Source organism: Misgurnus anguillicaudatus, chromosome 11 (assembly GCF_027580225.2).
Source record: "Misgurnus anguillicaudatus chromosome 11, ASM2758022v2, whole genome shotgun sequence".
NCBI classification, from domain to species: domain Eukaryota; kingdom Metazoa; phylum Chordata; class Actinopteri; order Cypriniformes; family Cobitidae; genus Misgurnus; species Misgurnus anguillicaudatus.
In genome coordinates this window covers 18,137,550-18,162,802 of record NC_073347.2, presented here as the reverse complement: position 1 = coordinate 18,162,802, position 25,253 = coordinate 18,137,550, and the positions used below count along the sequence as shown (strand labels likewise).

Below are 25,253 nucleotides of genomic sequence, written 5' to 3'. Positions count from 1 at the left end.
TTTTACCCCATTTTCTTTTTTTAAAAAAAACTACACGTGTAAGTCTATATATTCTTATGTAAATAAATACCACAACCATAAACCTGAATAGCAACTTTGCAACGGAAAGCTGCAGAAACATTCTGAGAGAAAGGAAAAAACATAATATACATTACTCAAGCACCTTGTAGCTTAACAACGTAATCGAGTGACTAACAGATGGTAACAGATTACATCTCACACTCAACAGCAAATTTAATCTAGATCTTAAATCACTTCCCTCCTCCCAATAAATTTTTTTCCTTGGCAGGACTGGGTAGTTTAAACTCAGACATTGGTCACACTTTTAAAAATAAATGTTCCAAAAGGGTTCTTCACAGTGATGCCATAAAGGAACCATGTTAGTGCCTGCATGTGTGTGCATGAGCACATGTGCATGTTCTGATGTGTGGAAGATAATCAACAATTAAAAATAATGTAAAAAAACACTGAAAAAACGAACTTGGTTTAGTAATATATATTAGATTAACTCTCATAATTTCTACATAATAATATTAACATTTATTGAGAACTAGATTTTCCTAAGTAAAATTATGATAAATACACAATTAATTTATGTAGAAAATGAACTGTGTGAGAATAGTAAGTCGTATTAGATATTTTCTTGTACTATTTAACTGTTTAGGCACTGCACATAGTCCTAAAATAATTAAGGAAATTTTCATCAAAATCTTTAGCAGATTCAAGTAAAAAATCTTAGTTAATTTAACTTAAGAATATTAAATCCATTAAACTAAAAAAATCAAGTAAAATTAACTTAAATTAAGGATTGTGGGTAAGGAATACCCACAATTCTTTGCGCCTGAATATTATTTTTATTTTTTAACTTTATCACAGAGTAAGAACTGATAAGAATTTAACTACTTAAATAGTTGGTAATAAAATGTCATAAAGGTTTAAGCTCTTAAATTATTGAGGGTTTTTTGTTGTAAATGATAAGTTCAGGTGATCAGTGTTTCTTTACATAGACACAAGTCCATAGAACTATATTAAAGAAAATAACACAGTAAATACGATTTATTTAATATTTTTAGGACAGCAATGCTGAATGCTGAATTGCTGAAAATGCAATTTTCAAAAAAAAAAAAAAACTAATAGACTTTACCTAAATGATTAAAATAAATCTAACTTTTAAAAAAAGAATGAAGTAACATTTACGTAATTATTTAAAATATGTTTTTCATGCATTATTAAGTAGATCTTATTTGATGTTAGTAGGTAAGTTGTACTTAAAAAAGCAGTAAATTTTACTTTAAAAAAGTTGTTACGAGGATTTTTTTTGTAAATTTTACAAGTTGTTTTTTCAGTCTATGTTTGCTATAATTTTGTTGGATAGAATTTTCAGTTTATAATTCTATTTTAATGTACAAATGAATTATAAACTTAAAGCACTTTTTTGGAAATTATAGCATATTGCATTATTTTTTATAATATCAAGCAGCTCTACAAAGAGCCCTTTGTGCAACAGAAATGTTATGTGGATGTTGAAGGTTCTTTATGGACCCAAACAGCCAGAATAAAATTTTTGGAACCTTTATTTTTAAAAAGCATGATCAATAGGCAAGTCAATTTTACTGCTTTCTGTTGAGACTGCAACTTTTACCCTGTTGTGCACTGCCTCGTCAACTGTTTATCACTTCATTACTGATATTATCATACATATCATCTAGGAGCTTGTGTAGGAGCAATATGTATACTGTAAATAAATTAAAAAATCTGTTGTATGCTATTTTAAACGCTAGACATGCATACATTTATAACTTATACATGTGGAATGTACATGAATTCAATTTTTACTGTATAAAGTGTACACCAGTAAGTGTAAATGTCTAAGTGCAATATGTTATTTAAAGCAGTGGTTCTCAAACTGGGGTCCGGGGCCCCCAGGGGGGCCGCGAGATGTGCCAGGGGGGCCCCAGTTTTATGACATTTTTATAAAATACATTAATTTATCATGAATTCTGTGAAATTAAACTTAAAAAAATAAGGCAGCACTACTTTGTATAATTTAATGTTTTGTTTAATTAAAATGTGAAGTTTTAGAACTGTTTTTTGTCATAAATTTTCTTTGGGGGGGCCGCGAAGGAATGCACCGTACACAAAGGGGGCCGCACGCTGAAAAAGTTTGAGAACCACTGATTTAAAGCAACATTAAAGAGTTTTTGCTCTTTGCTCCCCCTACAGGTTGGAGGCGGAATTGTCCATTACCACTGTCGAAAATAATTTAGCCTACTGCAGCAAAGCTGGCTCTGATTGGATTGTAGGTCTGCCGTAAAGCAAGTTTTTGTAGTTTTCACTCGAACTACAGGACCGCGACCGCATGGTTGGAAACTTCTTTAGTGCGGTTTTGGCCGATAGAGGGCTACAAAGCGAATGTGAAAGTGCCGTTCACCCTGTTTCGATTGGATGAATGACTGAAACTTTTTTGGAAACGTTATTTTAAGGTAAAAAAAAACTCTTTAGTGTTGCTTTAATTTGAGAACCCGAACCAAAAACTCAAAGAACTCCCACAAATGTTCCACATACAGTATATGGCATGCAAACTAGTGCAAATTGACTTATTTACAAAGGCGTATCCATCGAAGACCTTCCAATCCAGTAGAACACTTATTCACATCATATAACCCACTTCTAAGATCTGTGGCTTCACATTCCTGTGCATTTTCATGAATGTTTCTTCAAATATAGAAAAACGGAATTGACATGGCATGGTGAAAGTAGTAAATGTGCAACACTTAAAACTGGATCAAACCAGCTAACAAACCTTTCAAAGGCATTATGTTAAACTTTGGCAGGGCTATGAGTGACTTTCTCAATCCACTTCAGAAATCTGCTGACCCGTGTGTATACACCTGGATAGGTGGGGTCGCCACAACCATGACCCCAGGAGATGATTCCTGTAAGCATCCAGTGGCCACCTTCACCCTGGCACACCAGTGGCCCTCCGCTGTCACCCTGACAACTGTCTACACGCCGATGGTTTGACAAGCTGCCGGCACATAACATGCGGCTGGTGAAGCGACTGCCATAACGTTTTTTACACTTCCAGGACGGCAGTAAAGGAACCCAGGCCTGTAGGAGTGTTCGGGAATACTCGGAGTCTAACATGAGAACAAAAAGAAGAACGTTAGAACATTTTCTTTAATGTTCTCCAATGGCCCTGTTTATAACTGGTATTAACATCAGTACTGGGTACATAAAGACAGCACAAATTACAGTCCAAAATATTTTATTACAAAATCACTAATTGAGCTGTATTATGCATGTAAGTCCAGTAGATGGTGATGTCACCTTGCAAAGAAACACTACACACCTGTGCACACACAGAGTGACAAAAAAGATGGCGAAAGCAATGAGCAGTTTTGTTTAGACGGACAATAAGGTAGGTTCATCATTACTATATAGTCCAAGTGATCCTGCACTATAAAGTGGCAAAATTTTTAAGGCGGGGTGCATTATCTCTGAAAGCTTATGTTGACAATGTTGATTTGAAATCACCTAAACAAACACGCCCCTACCCCAATAGAATCTGGACCTTTTTTTGATAGACCCGCCCCACACATATGCAACCCAGTCAACGATGTCGGTTAGTAGACATGCTCCTTACTGCTGATTGGCTACAAGTGTGTTTTGCTACTTGGCCCGACTCCCTTTTCCAAAGTGTTTTTCAAAAAATCATGCACCCCGCCTTTAAATACTATAAAAAATGTAATAGATTGAATGCTCGGTAAGTCACTTTGGTTAAAACCGTCTGCCAAATGCATAAATGATCACTTGAAACTGAAGTTAATACCAGATGAAAAAGGGGGCCTTGTTTACTTTGCATGTTTAACACGCAACATAATGAAATGAACAGATTGATTCACAAAGTTATAATTGAAAACTTAAAAAAACATAAAAAAGATATTTTTCCAGCATTAAACGATTAGGTTTTCCATTCCTAAAAATGAAAATCTCAATCATTATCTGTGTTTGCATATGCAATACCTGTAATGCCCCAGCCAGTGATAACACAGGCTATAGGCCTCCTGCCCCTCTTGTTGCTTTGACCCGGTAAGCAAACTGCATTAGTGTGTGGGTTAAAAGCTACACAGCTCTCATGTGTACCCTTTAACTTCAGTAAAGCAATATCATACTCCCAGCCCTGGCTGTGGTACTTCCTGTGAATCACTATTTGCTCGGGAGAGAGAGTGCGCTCGAAATCATCCCTCTCCTCTGTGTGATAGTCACCGAGTCTTAACACATAACGGGAGGGGTCAGAACCAAACCTAAAGAAAATAAATAAACAAAGTGCAATGAATGGACACTAAAACAACCTGACATCAATGAAATAAAATACATTGTAATGCTGCCAACAAGCATTTGTTATTCTTCATACAACCACTAGATGCCAGTAAAGTCTTTCTTACCTCTTGAAGCAATGGGCGGCTGTAATAACCCAACAGGAATTGATGAGAGTTGCCCCACAAAGCGGATGAGTGCCTTTCGATTGAGACTTTAGCCAAAGAGATACTTGCCACGGCCAGTCCCCCCTACATGACACATATGCTTTTTACGAGTTTATGCACATGCAAAGAATTTAATAAATTCTGTATTAAATAAACACGTTAATGTTATTGCCAAAATGTGGCGTTACCTTTAAACTCAATTTTTAAACTCAATATTTTGGAGTGAGGATTAAAATACAGCTATACAAATAACACATTAAAAACTCTAGCACCGTTCTTTTTATTGAACTTCAAAAGTAAGAATGATGTATTGTTACCCTGGGAGCACCGTGCAATGTAAGATAATAACCATAAATAACAAACATTAAACACATTAAAGGGACAATAAGTATGATTTTTCCCAATCTAGTGCTGAAATTGTATTTTGCATTCAAACGAATAGTGCTCTCTAGCGCCTCGCTTTTCCAAATGCATGTTGCAACTATGGTAGCCTTTATGTACTCACTGATCTCCTTGTCCATTTCATTTGGTTCATGTGTTCTGAACGAAAACGCGTTGTGGAAACGTGTGGTGGTAGGCTAGTGCTTTTTGTCCCTCTCTGCTATTATAGTTTTTCAATATGGCGAAACAACATGGAAGCCTTCTAGGACTTCCCCGTTTAATGTAAATAAAGATAAGAAATTCTAAGCTTACAAAGAAAAGTCAGATCATTGGCAGAGATAATCTGACACCAATAAGGACATATTTTTGATTAAAGACACTGATTTTGATTAATAAAATACTTAAAAAACTACATATTGTCCCTTTAAATATATGCAATATAAAACTATGTTATCAAATACCCTGATATAATGTTTATTACCGTAGAGATTTGTCTCCTCCTATAATTCTCCTCCTGCGCCTCTGTGTGTTGGGTCTCACACCACACTCTTGTTTTCCCATCACACCGTCTTTCACAGGCTCAGTGATGTAGTCACAGATGACTCCTGCATCCTCACTGTGCCTGCAGTCATGAGCGTCTGAGCCCACAGCTGAACACTCCCCCAAAGAAGCCTCTGTCCCAACACATTTCACATTGTCCAGATGAATGGGTCCCTGACCCTCGCCGAAATAAGCCATGGAACGGGCCTTGGAGACCCCACTGATATTGAGAAAGGTTTGGAAAGGTGAATCAATCGATATTGACCTTCATGTCACACATCAACTAAAACATGCTTACGTGAATCCTAGCTGTCTGCAGACAACTCCTGCATTGATGTCATTCCATCCATCATCACACACGCTACCCCACTGGCCGTTAACGAACACCTCTACACGGCCCTCCATACGGCTCTCACCATCCACCAGTCTCACCAGAGGACCTGTTACCACAACAAAGCAGTGAAGATGGACCTTTGTTGCTTTTTCTGTTAAAAATTTCTGTTTGTCACTTATTATATAATCAGATTAACATGAAAAGATTTAGCTCTTGTTGCATTGAATCTGGTTAGGACACAATGTTAGTCTTAAAGGGCCCATATTATGCAAAATCCACTTTTACAAGGTGTTTGGGTGTAAGCGTGTGTTGGCAGTGTGTGAACACAATCACACAACAAAGAAAAAAAATTCACCCACTCCTCCTTTTTAACCCCCATTTAACCAAATCAGTGTCATTATGCTGAGTTTACACCAACCACGTTTCAGGCGTCAAAATCGCGTCTACCGCGCGTGGTTTGCCGCTTGAACAATTTGAATACATTCGCGCGTGTAGAGCGGAGAAGACGCGCGGAGAAGGCAAGCATTTGACGCGCGTCAGAGGCAAACTCCGCTTCTTGTGGGAGGGGCAAGTGCTATGCGGTTGTCTGTTTGCAAGATGACTTATGTTGATTGTGCATTTATCAAGAGAGTTATCAGTTTGTATTTGTTAACCTTACTATAGGGGGAAAATAAACGGCGTGGGGCGATAAATGTCAATTGACTCAAAAGTTAAATGTGTATTACAACTTACCAGGTTGCACTGACACTCTTCCAAGTGAGGTCCTTTTTATTCCTGTCTTTATAGAAATAAGAACTTGTGTCGTATGCTTATGGACAATATTAAGCGTTGGTTAAATGAGTGACTCCGGGCGGGGCTGCCACCACAGCAGCAAGCAGGCTCCTGATTGGTTAACGCGGCACGAAATTCCGCCAAAGTTAAAAATTTTCAACTCGGGCGTCAGCCTCAAATTCGTGTAAACCGCAAAATGCACAAAAAGCACCATTCGCGCGTACAGCGCTCAATTCGCGCCTTTCGCGCGAGCTTCACGCACGAATGAGGCCGCGCCGAACGCCTCTTTCGCGCCGCGGGACCTCCTGATGCGTGTCAACGCGTCTTCACATTGACTAAACATTGAAATCACTCGCGCTTCACGCCTCTACCACGGTTGGTGTAAACGCAGCATTAGACATGCTGTTTAGATTCTCTTGTTAATGTGATGTCACACTAACAAAGCCCGCCCACAGCCACTGACTCACTGGTTAACTTTACCATTTTAAATGTGTTTGTTAGTACACTTTAGCACTTATGCAGCTAAATATACTATTGCCCAAGACTGTATTCAGAGGAATCAGATCTATTTTATCCGAAAGCAGTAGCTTATTTGCATTTAACTCTTTCCCCGCCAGCACATAAGATCCCTTGATGCACAGAACACATATTTTGAAATGACAAACCATTGGAGTATTTACTGTTTTTGGATCTGTGGATGCTTTAGTGTTTTATAAGTTGGGTAAGCGCGGGACCTAGTAGATAACAGTGGCAGCCGGAGATTTCTTTTTTCGAGGGCGCACGATGCGAAGTTCGTCAAAACATGTATGTAGCCCGTCATGTGTGTGGTTCGTAATTTCAAAATATGTTTTCGGCGCGTCTTGTGATCCTATATGGGCATCACGTGTCTTGTCGAAATAAGTGCCTGCTGCAGACGCATCTAAAGCGTTTAAAAGAGACTCTCGCGTTTGCCAGATACTCGCATAATCTCATGCGTAATCAGAGTTTACTGTTAAGGGAGTGTCTTGCGTGTATTTTGTGAATGTGAGTGTTTCTTTTATCATAAACGGTTTTGACGCGTGTGCAGCAGGCACTTATTTTGACAAAACACGTGATGCACATGATTCACATGATGCAACAAACACATATCTTTGAAAACACACAAAACACTCTGAACACTTTTTTTGAATTTGCGCCCCTCGGAAGAGCAGTCACGAGCCGCCACTGGTAGTGGAAATATGGATTTAAAGTGTTAAGGGTACAAACATGAAAACAGCACTTTTTTGCTCCCACCCAAATAGGGTAATTTTGGACATGCTATAACAAATGATCTGTGGAGTATTTTGAGCTGAAACTTCATAGGCACATTCTAGATACACCTAAGACTTATAATACATCGTGTAAAAATTGACATAAAATTGGCCCTTTAATGATAGTGATCCTTGTTAAAGTATTTACACATCTTTACGCACCTGTGGCAGGAGCAACTTCAGGAATTTCATTGTTATGTCCTTCCCTTTCACAGTGTATGCCCACGTCTTCACTATGAGAGCAGTCATGCTGACCCCACTCACTATGAGCACAATCTAGCAGTGAGTTTTCTCCCCCCTCACATTTCACCTCATCCAGGAGGATCAACCCTGTACCCTGTCCATACATCCCATCTGGAGCCAACTCAGCACGCCCTCTATTGGACACACAGCAACAATTCACAATTGCAATTGAATTAAACAGCAAGTCTTTGTATCCAAATGTTTTGTTATCTTATGAAATGAAACATTCCTAGTTTCTAAAAAAGTTCAAATAAACAGACTACCTGTAACCGAGTTGTCGACACACCACTTGTGCGTTACGCGGGGTCCAGTTGTCGTCACAAACTGTGCCCCATTCCCCAGCGTGATACACCTCAAGGCGTCCTTCCCATGGACTGTCAGATCCCACTAAGCGTAAAACTCCATCTACAGCAGCATACGGATGTCAACTGTTAGCAGTGCATGTATTTACACAAAAATGCCGATAACAATACAAGGATTTTGCTTGTTGAAATACTCTAAGGGGCGGTTTCCCAGACAGGGATAGTCCTAGACTAAAATAAATAAATGTAAAAGCTGTCCAAACTGAAAACAACTTGCACTGACATATCTTAAAATCCATTATTGCACTTTGTTTTGCCTCAACATGCATTCCAGTAATGTTTTATTTCCTAATTAAACTAAGGCTTAGTCCTGGCTTAAGATAATTCCTGTCCGGGAAACCGCCCTTAATGTGTTACAATAAGACATATGGTTATGTTGCTGTCTGACGTAGTTCATGTCATTTGCACCTGTATATGGGTTGCATGACACTGCAGCATCCTCCATGTGGTCACAGTTGTGCCGGCCCCAGGGCGCATGAGGACATTCCTCAAGAGAAAGCTCATTTCCTGTGCACTGTACCCCATCCAGTAAGATAGGCCCAGTGCCCTTTCCAAAATGAGCCCATGTCCATGCTTTTGGTACACCACTGAGAACAAACATTTATTATGATATCAAAGCCATAACGAACGTACATTTAAGATTATACCTACACTGAAAAAAATAATTAACTAAAAAAATTTAAATACAGTGCATCATTTTTGCCTCCACTTTTTTAAAGTAATTTTTACATGGAATTTTAAGCAATTTAAGCAATTGCAATTTTTTAAGTAAGTTGTACATGGAATTTTAAACAAATTAAGCTTTTATGCTTATAGTTCCATGTAAAATTTAAAAAAGTGAATGCAAAAATTATGCACTTTATTTTTAAGTAAATACAGCCTAATATTTTTAGTCCACTGCCTAGTTAGTTATATTTACTAAAATAGTTCAACTAGTTTCAACAAAAAATTATAAATTTAATTTCCTTCTAACAAATTTTACATGATAAAATTTAGTTGAATTTAATAAATAATGTGTTCATTTAGAATTACTTAATTTTTTTTTTACAAAAAATTAATTTTTTAATATATAATTTACTTTTTTTATTTAGTTAAATTTTCAATCCCCAAAATATTTTTTTACGGAGGATGATGCAATTTTATATTTATAGTTCAATAATGATGATGATGATAATAGGTTCAAACTACAGTATAAGGCTAAACGTTCATATAAACAGACATTTTTGCAGTGTAACTATGGTCAAAAGTAAAAAGCAATAACAAAAGTGTTCATGTGCATGTGTGTGTTATGGCAGTGGTTCCCAAACTTTTTCAGCGTGCGGCCCCCCCCTTGTGTACAGTGCATTTTTTCGCGGCCCCCGGAAGTAAATTTATGACAAAAATATTAAAATGTAATATTTGAATTGAACAAAACATATAAAATTATACCTAGTAGTGCTGTTGGTTAGTTGGCTTATTATTTTTTAGGTTCAATTACACAGAATTCATGATAAAGGAATGTATTTTATAAAATGGCATAAAGCTGGGGCCCCCTGGCACCATTTCGCGGCCCCGGTCCCGGCCCCCAGTTTGAAAACCACCGTGTTATGGAGTAGGCCTTCTTTAGTCTCTGGAAATAATATAACTTCGTGTTTATATAAACATGGATGGCAAAAGATTAAATCTGTGGCTTTCTCTTCTGCAGATTCATGGAGAGAGTCCCATCACCTCATCAATCATTTAAACACTCCTTTCATTCATCTATATTTATAAAGTTCACTCACTGTGTGTGTAGTCTATATAAATAAAACTGTCCTTTCAGGCAAGCACTCAGATTTGCCATCAGCAGTTTCTTTTAGCTTTTACGTTTATCTTATGCATTTTTAAAAAATATAACTTGTTAAAGGAACACATGAAAGATGTTCATATTAAAGCTAAAGTTTAAACCAATGGTTACATTTCCTTGTATTAAGATTATAAGACACACATGTGAAATATATTTATATGATTTACCCCAATCCGAGTTGCCTGCAGACCACTTCGGCATCAATATCATCCCATTCGTCATCACAGATAGTGCCCCATCTCCCATTATGGTACACCTCCACGCGCCCCTCGAAATCCTCAAGCCCTCCCACGAGCCTCAGGGGGGCACCATTGCCTAAACAAAACAATCTTGTCAACTTCAATACTATAGTGGAAAATGGCAAGAACAAAATTATCACCAGATTTTTTTTAGCAAATCTATATGACTCCTAGATTTCACACCATTCATAACAGGAGCTTCTACTGCTATATGCTTTAACAGGGATTCTCCTGACTCCTCTACAGGCTATTACGCACATACAGACGAATGCTTTGAAGGATATATATGTGCGTGTGCATGGTATGGGAAGGTACTGTATATAAGGACCCTCAAAGCTCTCAAATTTCATTTTCCTTTCTAATGTTTCTGTGTGAATAATACACAGCTATCTCTAAATATATCCAACCCTGTTTCAGCAGCCCTAACTCATTACAAGAAGCACACTGTTTATGACCCCACTCCCATTTCTCACATTCAATGAATTCTGCCCTCATTTAGCTCCACAGATAACCTTTTCACACTACAACTGTTTTAAAGATAGACACTGAAATAGGACTTGCATGCAAACCCTATACGTCTGCAGTTGGTCAAAAGTTAGTGGAACGTGTCCATAAACTACAATAATGAAGCTGCATGGACATCAGTGTGAATATGCCCAGCTGTACTTCCTGAACTTCAGCCAGCTCCTTGTTTCCTGTCTGCCATTATTGGACAAACTGATTAATCCAGGCATGTCTGATTATTGTTGTTGTGACTACTGAGGTCAGGCACACCTGGATTAATCAGTTTGTCCAATAATGGCAGACAGGAAACAAGGAGCTGGCTGAAGTTCAGGAAGTAGTGCAGCTGGGCATAAAGCCTATTTGAGGGGAACTGACTTTAATAGCCTACACCCAATATAAACTACAGTCGCACCAACTGGTTTTTTAGTTTGCAGATGGCATTGTTTTAATATTTTGTCATTTAATGTAATGACATTCATTGATTTTTGAGTGTCGAAGGACTTTTAGGAGTCACAGCAAATAAGATTACAGCGCAGAACAACAAACAAATAAATAAATAAATACATGAGAGTAATCATCATGATGAACAAAACAAACTAACACTGAGGTACAGCACATACCACCCCAGCCTCATTGCCATGGTTACAGTCGCCAGAGACATATTTCCTGCTTCTGCACTCCAGCAGAGAGTTTTCATTGCCATGGCAGCTAAGACGTTCAAAGTGGAAAAGACCCGAACCAGGTCCAAAGTAGGAATGTCGAAGTGCGGTGCCGATTTCACTGTTCGGTATTAACAGGTTATTAAAAAAAATGAATAAATATAAAAAAAAAGTTTAGTTGATAAAGAATAGAGTTTGCATCTTATACCCCAGTCTCAGCTGTCTACAGATGACACTGGCATCTCGGTCAGTCAGGTGGGTGTCACACACCGCTCCCCAATGGCCATTCAGGTACACCTCGACACGGCCATTCTTATTAGTCGAACCTCCAACCAACCGAGCCGCACCTGGACAGTTAAGTATATATTTATTTACTTATTTAAATACTGGAAAAGTTACGAAACCTTGCTTTGAACTAGAAAGGCATGTCTACACCAAAACAAAAATTTTCATCACATAATTTTTTATTTTATTTTTTAAAGTCCATTGGATTGACAGATTTTACAATTGCCATAAATAACTCTGACATCAGCCGGAAATGTGACGCTCCTTAACATGTTTTGAAGATTATCTCACAATGCAATACTGACAGGAGTTAATATCATCTTTACTACCTTATCAATACGAGCCGAATCTGATCCAGAAAATGCAGATGCCCAAATTGATCGATTAACTTTGCCAGCGCGGCTTGAGCAGGACGTTACAGATTGGTTAGGTAATGATACTAAAACATTAAAACCATGTATTCATTTGTGATTGTAGAAAGACAAACAACAAGCGCACCAATTACACAACAAAAGGAAATGTCAAATCATGAATCGCATAATTGGTGGTCTTTAAAGACTGCATTAGTATCTTGCAGCATAGATAATGGGGGGAAAAAAGGATTTGTTGGCACGCATTATGCTCGCAGACACAATCTAATCCTTAAAGAAAATAAGGAGAGAGACAAAGATAATCACAGGACACAGTGCAAACAACAAGATTTTTGTACTGAACCACAAAAAGGTATAGACGATGACAGACCAGCACGTAGAGATACAGTACAGGGAGTAAACAGACACTTTCCGATTGCCAGAGTAACAAATGGACACACCAGCATAACTGACATGAATATGATGATCAGGTAACAAAGGCTTTATTGGAAGATAAATAGGGGACAATATAAAGAGAAGACAGACAGAATCCTTGACTCCTGCACACACAACGTCAGGCAAAGCTTCTGTGTGCTGTAACATCAGTAAACGTCACCCAGTTTACTTTAATATGACAGGAATGACAGCAATACTCACCAGCATACATTAACTTAGCCAAACAGGCCGGTCAGAACTTGCCTAGGTCAAATGAGGTTAGACAACATCTGGTGGTCTGCTCTTATTTGTTTTAAAGACACATAAGCAATTTCACTGACGTAACTTTTGTTTTTGCACAAGTGTTGGTTGGTTTGCACAGTAAATGGCTTTCGTTTGACTCTCGTGCTTGCTCAAAATGTTCAAAAATCATCAGCATATTTACGATATAATAGTAACGTAATGTAAAAAGCTGTGTAAATTAACTCTTTCTCCGCCATTGACGAGTTATCTTTTATTGACGAGTTATCTCGTCAATTAAGAAAAAACATTTGCATAAAAAGTGTTTCTAAAGAATTTGATGTTAATCTGCAATACCGAGATCCACTAGATGGCACTTACCCAATTTATGAAAATACTGAAGCCAAAATGTTACTAATTTCCAACTCTATGTATGTTTTGATAATCGTTCTGAATCTATCTCTAACAAAATTCCTTCACAAAAATGCAATAATTTATGCTTTTTGTTAAAAAATATATTTTTAAAGACAAATACTAGGGCTGGGCAAAAAAATAAATTTTTCGATTAATCGTTTTTTTAAACGTGGTCGATTCAAAATCGATTGTCAAAGAGCAGAATCTATTTTTTATATTAAGATTAAGATATAGACGGTTTCATCGGACGCACGTGATACACGTCTGGATCCGAACTTTACTTCCGTTTTCGGTTTTTTAATGGTCTGACTAGTTACTGATCTCTTGAACAAATTCCTCGTCGAAAATAACAAATGTTTTGGTTTCCTAGGTAATCTACTTGATGTTTTTTGCTTGTTATATAAATAAACTATGTTTAAAGTACTTTGTTGTTATTTATTATTAACGGAGTTTACCGGAAGTTATGTGCAGACCGCGACAGCGGCTTGTTTATGTTGTTACTGCTGAAACTGTCTATATAAGATTAATGTTAATCTAATTACTAGTCGTCACTCTCTTTTTTGCCTTGCGCGATGTTACCAAGGAGCGAGAGGCGAGCCTGTCATTCATTCATTCAGTGCTTAAAATTGGCGGTTTCAGGTGCTTCATCGACTTTGATGCCACCTTCACATAAAAAGTCAGAGGTATGGAAGCATTTTAGATTTTGCAAAAAAGACGACGACGATAGTTTTGTGGCTTTTCATTTCTTTTTATTAGTTACCCACTTATAAACTGATGTTCACTGTTCTTTTTTATTAATATAGTATTTGTATTAAATCTATATTTATTGAGTCGAATCGAGAATCGAGTATAAAAAACGCCCCTAGAACCAGATTCGAAAATTGAATCGATTTGATAGCGTTTGAATCAAAATCGAATCGATCTGGAATATCTGAATCGATACCCAGCCCTAACAAATACCCATATTTAAGAGTTTATAAGCAGAGAAAAAAAAAATATAGGATGAAAAGTTTTTTACCATTTTGTTTGTTTGTTTGTTTATTGTTTGTTTAAAAGCAGAGGGTCTGTTCTTTCATTTTATATATTTGTATGTTTATATATTTTTAGAAGACATTTTTTTTGGAAGGCATTTTGTGAAACTTTTGTGAAAATCACACAAAAAGCTGGCAGGCAACTTTTAAAAAAATGGCTGGTGGGGATTGATTTAAAATGCATTTTTGTAGAACATGACTGTAATATGTATGTTGTAATATGTAGAAAAGAGCTCACCCTGGTGACAGTCGCAGTAGGCCCACCCAATGGCTCCAGATCTCTGCCTGAAAAAGCACCAGGGGTTGGATTCACGATCAGGGTTTCTACAGTAGCTGTGCTCTCCCAGCCCATGGTCGGGATACTGCAGTATGTAATCTGGAAACTCAGTCCACTTAAGACAGGGAGAGCCAGAATCCGTCTGAGACACCGATCCGTTATAATAACCCAACTCGGTGAAGCTCTCAGAGCAGGACATAGGACCTATGAAAAACACACACACGCACACTTCAGTGTTTGATTTAAAATATAAATGCACATGAAAAGACATCAAAAGGTCAACTCATTAAAACATTTTGCCATGAAACATTGAAAAGCAAGTGTTAACATTGATAACAAGTGTTATCTCAAAGCTGCAGGTGTTTTAAACAAAGCAAAGGTAGTCTTATTGTTGCTTTCCGTTTTAACCGTCCCTTTTTGAATAAAAATCCCTGCAGTTTCTCCTCTGCGTGCAGGAAAGGACTTTGCAGTGTGTAATACTAAATGATGGTTGCTGCACTGCTGGAATAGCAATACTTCTGAGGACTCACTATGATGAGTCACTCAACCAAAATGCCCTTGCAGTTATGTGAGTCAGGTTTTTCATAAATTGAAAAAAAAAAAAACATACCCAATTAGATTAAACCTAAAATCACCTACATTTTGGGGACCAGGCAACCAATCTCACAAGGGAACACACATACTGATAAAGTGTATACCTCACAATGCACTGTAAGTTGCTTTGGATATAAACAATAGCTCAACCAATGCCTTCGGGATGCAAAAATCTGTTTGTCCTACCAAGGGAAGACAGTTAAGGGTTTGGAAACGTATTCTTTTTGCAGTTCTGTTTAATTTCTGGTGCAGAAAATACACATTTTACCTTTAAAGCAATCAGAGATTTGTTGAAAGTAACATACTTGTATTTCATTTTGTTAATTATTATTGCAGGCAAGTAACAACAACAAATTCCTTGAAATGCAAGTAATCCACCCCAAAAGGTCATGAATAGCAATCTCATATTTATGTTAAAATGCAATTTATTTGCACAGTATGAGATGGTGTTGTAAAGGATCAAACTGAGGTTAACATATTTCTCTTTAAAACAAGGCCAGGTGCAAAACCCTTAGGTAGAGAGAGTTTCTACCTTCATGAGACCTTTTGCGTTACAAGCAGAGAATATGCTTTAGGCCAAAATGATTGCAATAGTAATGCCAGAAAAGTATTCACATCTGCGATCATGCAAATCCATCCAGGCCAACGCTGTCTCTGCTTGTGTTTAACACAATGGCAAAGACTTAGCTGAGATAATACATGAAGTGATGGAGAGGAGGAGATCCTGAATGGCTAAGCTAAACATATTAGAGCTGAAGCAAGATACATCTAGCTGCTGAAAGTCTATTATGCACTCACTTTACAAACATTTTGTAAACAACAGACTGGGAGAAACCTGAAACAGTATTATTTCACAGCAAAGCATTACAAACATTATTATCAAAGAAGAGTATTGCAATTTTCTCCATTGTAAGCTGTTTTAAAATATTGTGGTTATCTTGATTTAAATCTATTAGAGGGAGCAGGAGAGGAAGACATATTATTTAAAGGTACAGTATGGGTTTAGCTACCACAGGACAAACATGTCATCGTCTGAGACAACGCAGGGATGAAACGCGCACTGCAGAACAGTTTGTCCATTTAGGGCTACTTCCATGTCAGGGCCGGATTATCCATAGACGGGATTGGGCGAGTGCCTGGGGCACCAGGCAATAGGGGGGCACCAAGGGCTCCAGACTGCGACCAAAATGTTTTTTTAAGTAAGTACTCGCGCATGTATGGGAATCCATGACAAAAATACGAAATACGTGATGGGGTTTAAACGCTCATTTGCATGATGCATCAATTGTTTAATGTCACCATGCACTCAGTTGAATCTACAGATGGGTCTACGAAGCCTGGGTAAAGTCAACACATCTCACTAAGAACGTGAGAAGGCGCGCCCGCATGGGTTTAAAATAAAACATTGCAGAGATGAGAGATAAAGAGAGCGGGAGAACGTTTAGCCTACATTAACACCAAAAACATTATAGATGAGAATAAAGGTCTATACATCAGTGCCCAGTTAAGGAAAACTGGATAGAAAACAAGATGTTTAAAGGATACAAGTATGTATATTGCCATGCCACTCATCTCATTACAATACGCTCTCTGGATCTTATGCCTAGAATTAGTTAAAGGCATTATGCTTCTTTGGTTCATAACTTCCTATTCTGAAAGTTTCATCAATTGTGCATTATGTTATGTGCAGCAACTGCATAAAGTTAAGTCTATTTAGTATTTTTCAGTTATGCAGTTATTTGGGGAAAATGTAAATAATTGCATTGCAGGCTGATTTAAGGTGTGCTCTAAATTTTCTGCTGGTGCTCCTAAATTTTTTAGTCAGGGGCTACAATGCTCCTAATAACAAAAAGGTTCACTGTAAAACCTAACTCAAACCATTTAAGTAAACCGGTTGCATTAGGCCAATTAAGTTTTAAAACACATAAATTTAAGTACTGTGAACTTGGGTCATGTGCAATTATGCTCTTATATTTAAGTAGTGTGAACTTAAATATAAGTGCATAACTGCATATGACTCAATTTGTTTAAGTTCACAGTACTTAAATGTATGCATTTTAAAACTAATGCAACTGGTTTACTTAAATGGTTTGAGTTGAGTTAACTTTTAGGTTTTACAGTGTAAATGACTAGAGTTTTAAAAATATTTTTTTTGAGGTGGGCACTTCAAATACAGTCACCCTGGGACACTACACTGTGTTAATCCGGGCCTGTTTCAAGTAAGAAGACCTGCTGTGTATATAAAAATTACTTATTCTAGGATAATAAACACAATACAGTTCATTATGTAATATGTTTACAGACCACTAATAATATATATTATATTCTACGCAGTCTCATGTAGATGCATATAAATAGCACAAAGTGTGAAAATTGTGCATACCCAATTCCAATTTGGCGTGCATATAATACACCAGTCCGTCCCATTCACCTAAACGGCGCGACTTTTTTGTAGTTTTATTTATTGGTTGCTCAAATTTTTTTAAACCATTTTCGCTTGGGTTTAGGGTTAGATTTCAGATTTGTTTCAGATTCAGTTATTTAATATAGGTTTCTCCATGTTTTTGTTTATATTTGTTTATGGTCAAATATGGTGTACCGCAGGGATCAGTTTTAGGTCCTATCCTGTTCTCGTTATATATGTTACCCCTAGGAGACATTATCAGGAAACATAACATAAGTTTTCACTGCTATGCGGATGATACCCAGCTTTACATCTCCTCACCTCCCAGCAAAACCCACATGTTTTCTAAGCTAGCAGACTGCATTAGCGATGTTAGTGACTGGATGGCACATAACTTTCTTAAGCTCAACTCCAATAAGACAGAGATGCTTATTATTGAACCGAATCGCTACAAACATAATATGTCAGATTACAAGTTGCACATAGATGGCTGCACTGTGGTGCCATCTTCCTCGGTTAGGAACTTAGGTGTGATGTTCGACAGCAACTTATCCTTCGATAGTCATATCGGCAACGTCTGCCGCACAGCATTCTTCCATCTTAGAAATATCTCAAAAATTCGCCACATGCTGTCTACATCTGACGCAGAGAAGCTTATCCATGCTTTTATGACCTCTAGAATAGACTATTGTAACTCGCTACTTGGGGGATGCCATGCAAATCAGGTAAACAAGCTGCAGCTAGTTCAAAACGCTTCTGCAAGACTGCTTACTCGATCTAAGAAGTATGACCACATAAGTCCAATTCTGGCATCTTTACACTGGCTACCAGTTAATTATCGCATACAATTTAAAATATCACTTATCACCTACAAAGCCTTAAATGGCCTAGCACCCTCATATCTTAGAGAATTACTATCAGAATACAATCCATCACGTGCACTGCGTTCGCAAAATTCTGGTCTCTTAGTTATCCCTAAAATATCAAAAGTGTCTAAAGGTGGAAGATCCTTTTCCTACTTAGCCCCTAAGCTCTGGAATGATTTACCAACCGTTCTCCGAGAATCAGACACAATAGATACCTTTAAATCTAGACTTAAAACTTTTTTCTTTAACAAGGCATTCACATAATTGTTTTATTAATGGTACTCATCTCACAATAGATAGCTTGAACAACCTAATAAATAAATAAACTAAATCCTCATTTTCATCAACACTTCAAAGCATGGTAAATGCTATTAATATTCTTAAGAAAAATGTTTAATCTCTCCTTACTCGTTTACATATGTGCAGCAAACCATGAGCCGGGCATAAACTTTTAAAAACAAATGTCACGTATAAAATAGAAAAGGCTACATACAAAGAAAAGAAACGCTACTCTGTGCACATACAAACCACAATACAAGGACAAAACTTCAAACCTACACCAATAAATCCCCGAATCAGGCCATTAATTGCCAAGCGCAGAGGAGTGATTGAAAGTTATGTATGGCATTATGTTATCACTTGCTCGGCCCTTCTCCTGAGGTTTCTGAGTCGAGTAGGGGAGTACTGTGAAGCCCAGACAGGCATCAGGGAGATGGCTGGCGCAGTCACGTCCCCGTCTCCCCTTTACTCCCTTGCTCGTCCGGATTTCAAAAAAGCACGATGGGTATAGATTTGTGGTGTTAAGCCCACTAGTCGGGGGCGGGACTTCAGTCCTTAAAAGGGTGTCACTGCACCCATTTCCAAAACATTCGCCGTCCCGTGCATTTTTCTCTTTCTCCCTAAAACAAACTGTGCAGAGTCTTTCACTAGGATGACGTTGTATCTTCAAGACGTATGTGTACATGTGTGTGTATGTATGTGTATGTATATGTATGTATATATATATATATATATATATATATATATATATATATATATATATATATATATATATATATATATATATATATATATATTTATATATGTATATATATGTATATGTATGTGTATATATTAAATATATATATATATATGTGTATGTGTGTGTGTGTGTGTGTGTGTATGTATATATATGTGTATATATGTATGTATAGATATGTGTGGATATATATAGATATATATGGATATATGTTTGTGTATATGTACATGTGTATACATATGAATGGCCCCTACGCTAATTGGGTTGTCTTTTTCTTTCTTTATGTCTCGTCCTTCTCTCCGAGGACAATGAGACAAACAGACCCAGTTCCGGTAAATGTGAAAGTCGGCACACCTCTGACCCACCGGCAGACCTTCAACGTGATGCCCAGCTGATGCATGACCAACGACCACCGGCAGAACCCGCTTAACCTCCGCCTAATCTCCTTAATCTCCTTAATCTCCTTAATTGTTTCAATTCTATATAAATATATCCTTAATCGTTTCAATGTATATATAAATATATCTCCCAAGGGTTTTTCCCTCCTATGACTTTTTTTACTTCCCCGGCTGAGCCTGGGGGTTTTTTTTCTCCTAGGGGGTTTTTCAACCCGGGGAGGCAGCCCTCTTGGGCTTAACTTAGCACCCTCTTCTTTACGTTACATTAGCAATACGCACGCTTATAATGTTGATTCATAGCCGCATCAAATTTAGCTGCTTGTGCTATCGTGTATTATGTTGTGCTATCTGTCGTTTTTCTGTGCTTTCCTCTGCTTCTATTAATGTAAAGCTGCTTTGAAACAATCACCAATTGTGAAAAGCGCTATATAAATAAAATTGAATTGAATTGAATATTTAAGCCATGGTCGCTTGGAGTTGGGGTTAGAATTGGGGTTTGGGTTAGGATGTCATTTTTATATAACAAAAAGTTGTTCTAACCCTAAACCCAAGCGAAAATGGTAAAAAAAAGGAAAAAAATTGAGAAACCAATAAATAAAACGACAAAAAAAGATATGCCGTTTAAGTGAATGGGAAGGACTGCCGTATCATATGCACACCAAATTGGAATTATATAATTAAATCCTTCCCTGAACGTGTTGTGAACCAGACTGAAGGAAAAGCTTCCACAAGTGGCCAGCACACATAGTGACTCAATACTCAGTAATGTTTAAAAAACATCCCAGATGGCACTTCATAAAGTTGTGAGAAGGCCCAGAATGTCCAGAGCTGTAATTTACACAGAATGCTCACTGTAAAGAAGTTTAAGAATAGAATATATATCATTTGTTAAACATGTTTTAGTCACTACTATATTCTATAACTTCGTATGTGTTGTTTTACAGTTATGAAGACTGTATAATTGTAAAATATGGGAAAAGGGAATAATACAGAAGGAATAGGTGTGTTCAAAATGTTGCATGACACCGTATATACACTGTGAAGTTAAGGATTAAGCACTGAAGTGTATTAATAGAAAAAAAACTATAAAAAATGATTTGTTTGTTTTTGTCCGATTACATTACCAGGTTGGCCTTCTGAACACTATATAAATTATAAAATAAACACAACACACCTCTTATATATAATATAATATAATAATTATAGTCATACATGCTGTACAGTTTCCATTTCGGTACAATTACATTTCAACAATCACAAATCTTTCAAGCATGCACTCATGAGAGCTCCGGTTTCATGCTGTCCATTGGTCTGTACATAAACCAATTTGTTGAAATAGAATCGGGGTAGAGTTCCTCTCTTATTTCCCAAGGTATTATGGTTATAGACTGCGATACTAACCACTGACAACAAGAGTCTTGACGGTAAATTTCACAAGGGACAAACTATATGGGATGTTTAATAGCAGATGTCAGCCTAAGTAAATAAATCTACAGATGAGGCAATCACAGAAGAATCTCACACTGCCTCAGCATGAACTGGGAGTAGGTTGACTGTTGTATAGAGGTTGAATGAGTTTTAGCATCCTGCCCTAAGGATGTCAGCTCACAAACCTGTCCAGGCTTGGGAGGCATGGAAAGCAATAAAGTTCATCGAGCATGAATATGGCATGCTAAATACATAAAAACTGTACTGTTTTTAAATTAGTCCTAAATCACTAACTCTTCAGATGCTCTTAATGGCAATCTGTAAGTGTTTGTGCTTGGGTCATGTTACAAGCGAACTGAATATGTGTTTCTCCTTCAAGTAATTGTTGTGGTTGAGTATTGCTTTAACTTTGCCGTTGGGAAATGAATTCACCTTTTGACAGCAGTGGTGTTGCATCAGTTAATAGATATTGTGCCAAGCAGGGATGTGGTTTTTGGCATTGAAAGAGATGCTATTTACAAGAACAATACACGGTAACATTGTAGCCGCAAACAATAAGAATGTGCCTGAAGACTTACAGTGCATGAACTCAATGGTCTACCAGATTAGCTGCAGGATTGTACAATTTAATGATCGTGCAACTGAGATGGTGGCATTTTGACAATACTTGTGAGGACATTCTGGGCAGCTACAGTCAAAAAGGACTTTGCCTACCTGAGCTCTGCAGCGTATTCACATCGACAGCATTTGGTCCTGCCTGTGAAGACAAAAGAAGTAAGCTCTTCTTTCACTAACAAAAAAGTACTAATAATATACTATTGTAGTACTAAGGTGTTTTTTTAAAATGCCTTGAAGAACCATTTAAATACCATGGTAAATAAATATATGCCTACCAACCATTCAGGTCATATTGCACCTAGACCTACCAGTTTGTGTTAAATAGTATGACAAGTGAATTACAACAACAGTCAAGCATTAATTGTGCCTTGATGCATTATAATTTAGTGAAAGTTTCTTTTACTGTAGGCTACCCAGCTGATTTAATGGCTGCAGGTGAGATTTCCCTTGAGGAAAGAGCATCAAAGGTATCCGTTGCTTTACGCGACATGTCACATAAAAGCATGTGTTAATTTGAAGCAGCTTTGCGTTTTCAGATTAAAGAGTGCTTTTATGATCATCAAAACTCATTATGTGACTGGCCTGCTACTGTGGGCTGGGTGGGTGTGATAAACCTGAACATTTCTCACACGAGGACTACGCTGCGAGCGAAGGCGCGCGCCAGCAGTCCGTTGATTATAATGGGAGCGCTCTTGTTTTGGCGGGTTACGTCATTGGCAGTGTAGATGGGAATCTCGTGCATCTAACAAAGACTCAAGGTAGTTAGGTTTCTTAAATTGGGACGATGTTTGCGACAGATTTAAAAGGCTCGGTTGCACACCCACATGAAAAAATAACGTTGTAGGCTATTTAGTAGTTTAGTAAATAGTAGTATGAACTGAAGTATCTTCTACACTTAATTAATGTAGGCTTGTAATTATACTGCAGTTAACTAAATACAAAACTATATCGTTTTTTTAATAGGCAGCTAAAATTAAATCTATTAAGGCATTACGTTATTTATAGAATGTTTATTATGTAACATGAATGTGTTTATTTTCATATAGCCTAGACTAAAACAACAAAACAATGAATAGAAAAAATACATAAAAAGAATATATATATATATATATATATATATATATATATATATATATATATATATATATATATATATATATAAAATCTACAATATAATGCATACGAAAATGCTTATGGACGCTCTAATCACCATATTATTTAGATCTTATTCAAACATCTAAAATAGGGGCAAAGTACCTCAGCCATAAAGCATGACGACATGATACCATACACCATATATACATTTCCACGTGAACAGGGCGTTAATGTCTGCTAAGCTTTTACAATATGTCTCATAAATGATAGAAAAAGACATACTTTTGCAATCAATGGGCGTCCAATACCATTCACAAACAAACAATGACTTTTCACATTTCGCTTTCATTTAGCCTAATACTAACTTCACGGAAAACATGTTCACAATCAAGTATTTTAATCTACAGTAAAGAAAATACTGCCAATAATAATATACTGTTAATAATTATATTTATAATAAAAATCTTAGCTTCCCGTAAGTGCATGTCGTTTTTCGTAATATTTTTAAATAAATCACGACCAGTTTGGCTGTTTAAAAACTTAGGATAAATTGAGTAAGCTGAGTTTTACATACCTCACCATAAACACAAATAAAGAAATGAAAGACAGTAGCGATAAAGAGGATCCCACTGATATCCATCCTGTCATTGGCCATCGATCCACCACAATTGTCCCATCATCGCTGTCCACGTTCTCGTCTCAGTAAGTTTGTGTTAAAAAAATAGCGAACGTAAATACAGAGCAAAGATATAACCTTAACTTGTAAAAGTCCCTCGAAACGACTGACACCACCAGACACCCCTCCCATGTTGGGGTCTGACTGAGTTTTGCACTCGTTAGGAGGCAACACTGAATAAAGACACCTCCGCTAGCATTCACTACAGACGGCAGGATAGGAAACAAACCATAAAGCACTGATCGTAGCACTGCGGTCACAGCACGGCATAGTGCTAAACAGCTGAAGCACTGCGATCATACCCGATTTACAAATGTACGACACATTTAGATAACGATACTCTTATTTAAACCCATATTTCACTATTCATAAAACAGTTATTTTTAAAATAATAAATATTATATTTTAGTATTGTAGTACACTGTTGTATATTGCTACAGTATGTCAATACTATAATATTCTGTAGTATATTGTATTGATAAACTGTAGTAAATACTAGTGTATTTATTATGGAAACGTTTAAAAAACACTAGTATCTAGAATTTTTACTACAATTTTCTGTAGTAAATAGCCTCAAAGTATATGTGGGAATTGAAAGCTTAAAACTTAAAAACAAAGCTATGTTGTCTGAAACAGTCGTGTGAAAATTCCTTCTGAAAATCCTTAATATCGGACAAAGGGCATGTTTTGGTAAACAGGATAACCATCTGTAGCAAGATTTTTTTTCATGTTTAAGGTTTATGTGAGATTGAATGAAATGTGGTGAAGTTAATTGTTAAAATAAATATTTAAAAAATTATGTTAATATAATTTATCCACAGGTGGTTGAGCTCACCTTGCCTTGTATTATTCACCTGTGTACACAGGCCCCCAATTACACCTCTTTCCACACTGTTCACCATTCAAACAGAGCTACTAAAGGATAACAGAGTCTGTATACCTTACAATAATGTGACAAAAGATCAAAGGGTTTTTTAAACCCTACCACAGTTAAACATGGTATACATAGGAGTAACACATTTCTTAACATTTGAATTCATCATTATCTGCAGGATCAGTTTACTTTTGTCCAATATTTATTTAGTTTTCATATGTAAAGAGGAACAACATTTATTGCGATACAATCTTAAAGAGGTGGATTTGCTCTCCCTTTGGGTTAGGATTAAATCATTATTTAGCCTAACATGAATTTTGTGATCAAAACAACTGTGTTTTCTTAACTTCTCAAAGCTTAGCTCAAAGATCACTTCATCAAGTAACAAGGCACTAAAACAACAAATGATAATAGCATTGGTTTTTCTTATCTCATACCCAAAGGTGTGGCTGCATTGCTTGGCATTGGCCCAGTCTCTTCTTGGGGTGCTAATCTGGTTTATATACAGAATATGCTTAAAATTAACGCTGGAACAGCTTACTGGAAATAACATTAAAGTCATACTAAATGTAACAGGTTGATTTATGCATCACAAGTTAGAGATCCTAAATACAGT

At 37.0% G+C, this 25,253-nt stretch overlaps 1 protein-coding gene across 1 annotated transcript; it reads right to left on the bottom strand.

The window, feature by feature from the left end:
* Nucleotides 1–26: 26 nt before the first annotated feature.
* LOC129415393 (neurotrypsin) lies at nt 27–24,003 on the bottom strand. The gene is made up of 14 exons (XM_055169362.2): nt 23,662–24,003; nt 22,089–22,131; nt 14,628–14,870; nt 11,843–11,981; nt 11,577–11,755; nt 10,400–10,547; nt 8,816–8,994; nt 8,309–8,450; nt 7,965–8,179; nt 5,707–5,848; nt 5,350–5,628; nt 4,449–4,571; nt 4,027–4,307; nt 27–3,140 (listed from the first exon to the last, which is right to left on the bottom strand). The coding sequence occupies exons 1-14, from the start codon at nt 23,740–23,742 to the stop codon at nt 2,821–2,823; spliced, it is 2,514 nt and encodes an 837-aa protein (XP_055025337.2). The 5' UTR covers nt 23,743–24,003; the 3' UTR covers nt 27–2,820.
* Between the last annotated feature and the right edge of the window lie 1,250 nt (nt 24,004–25,253).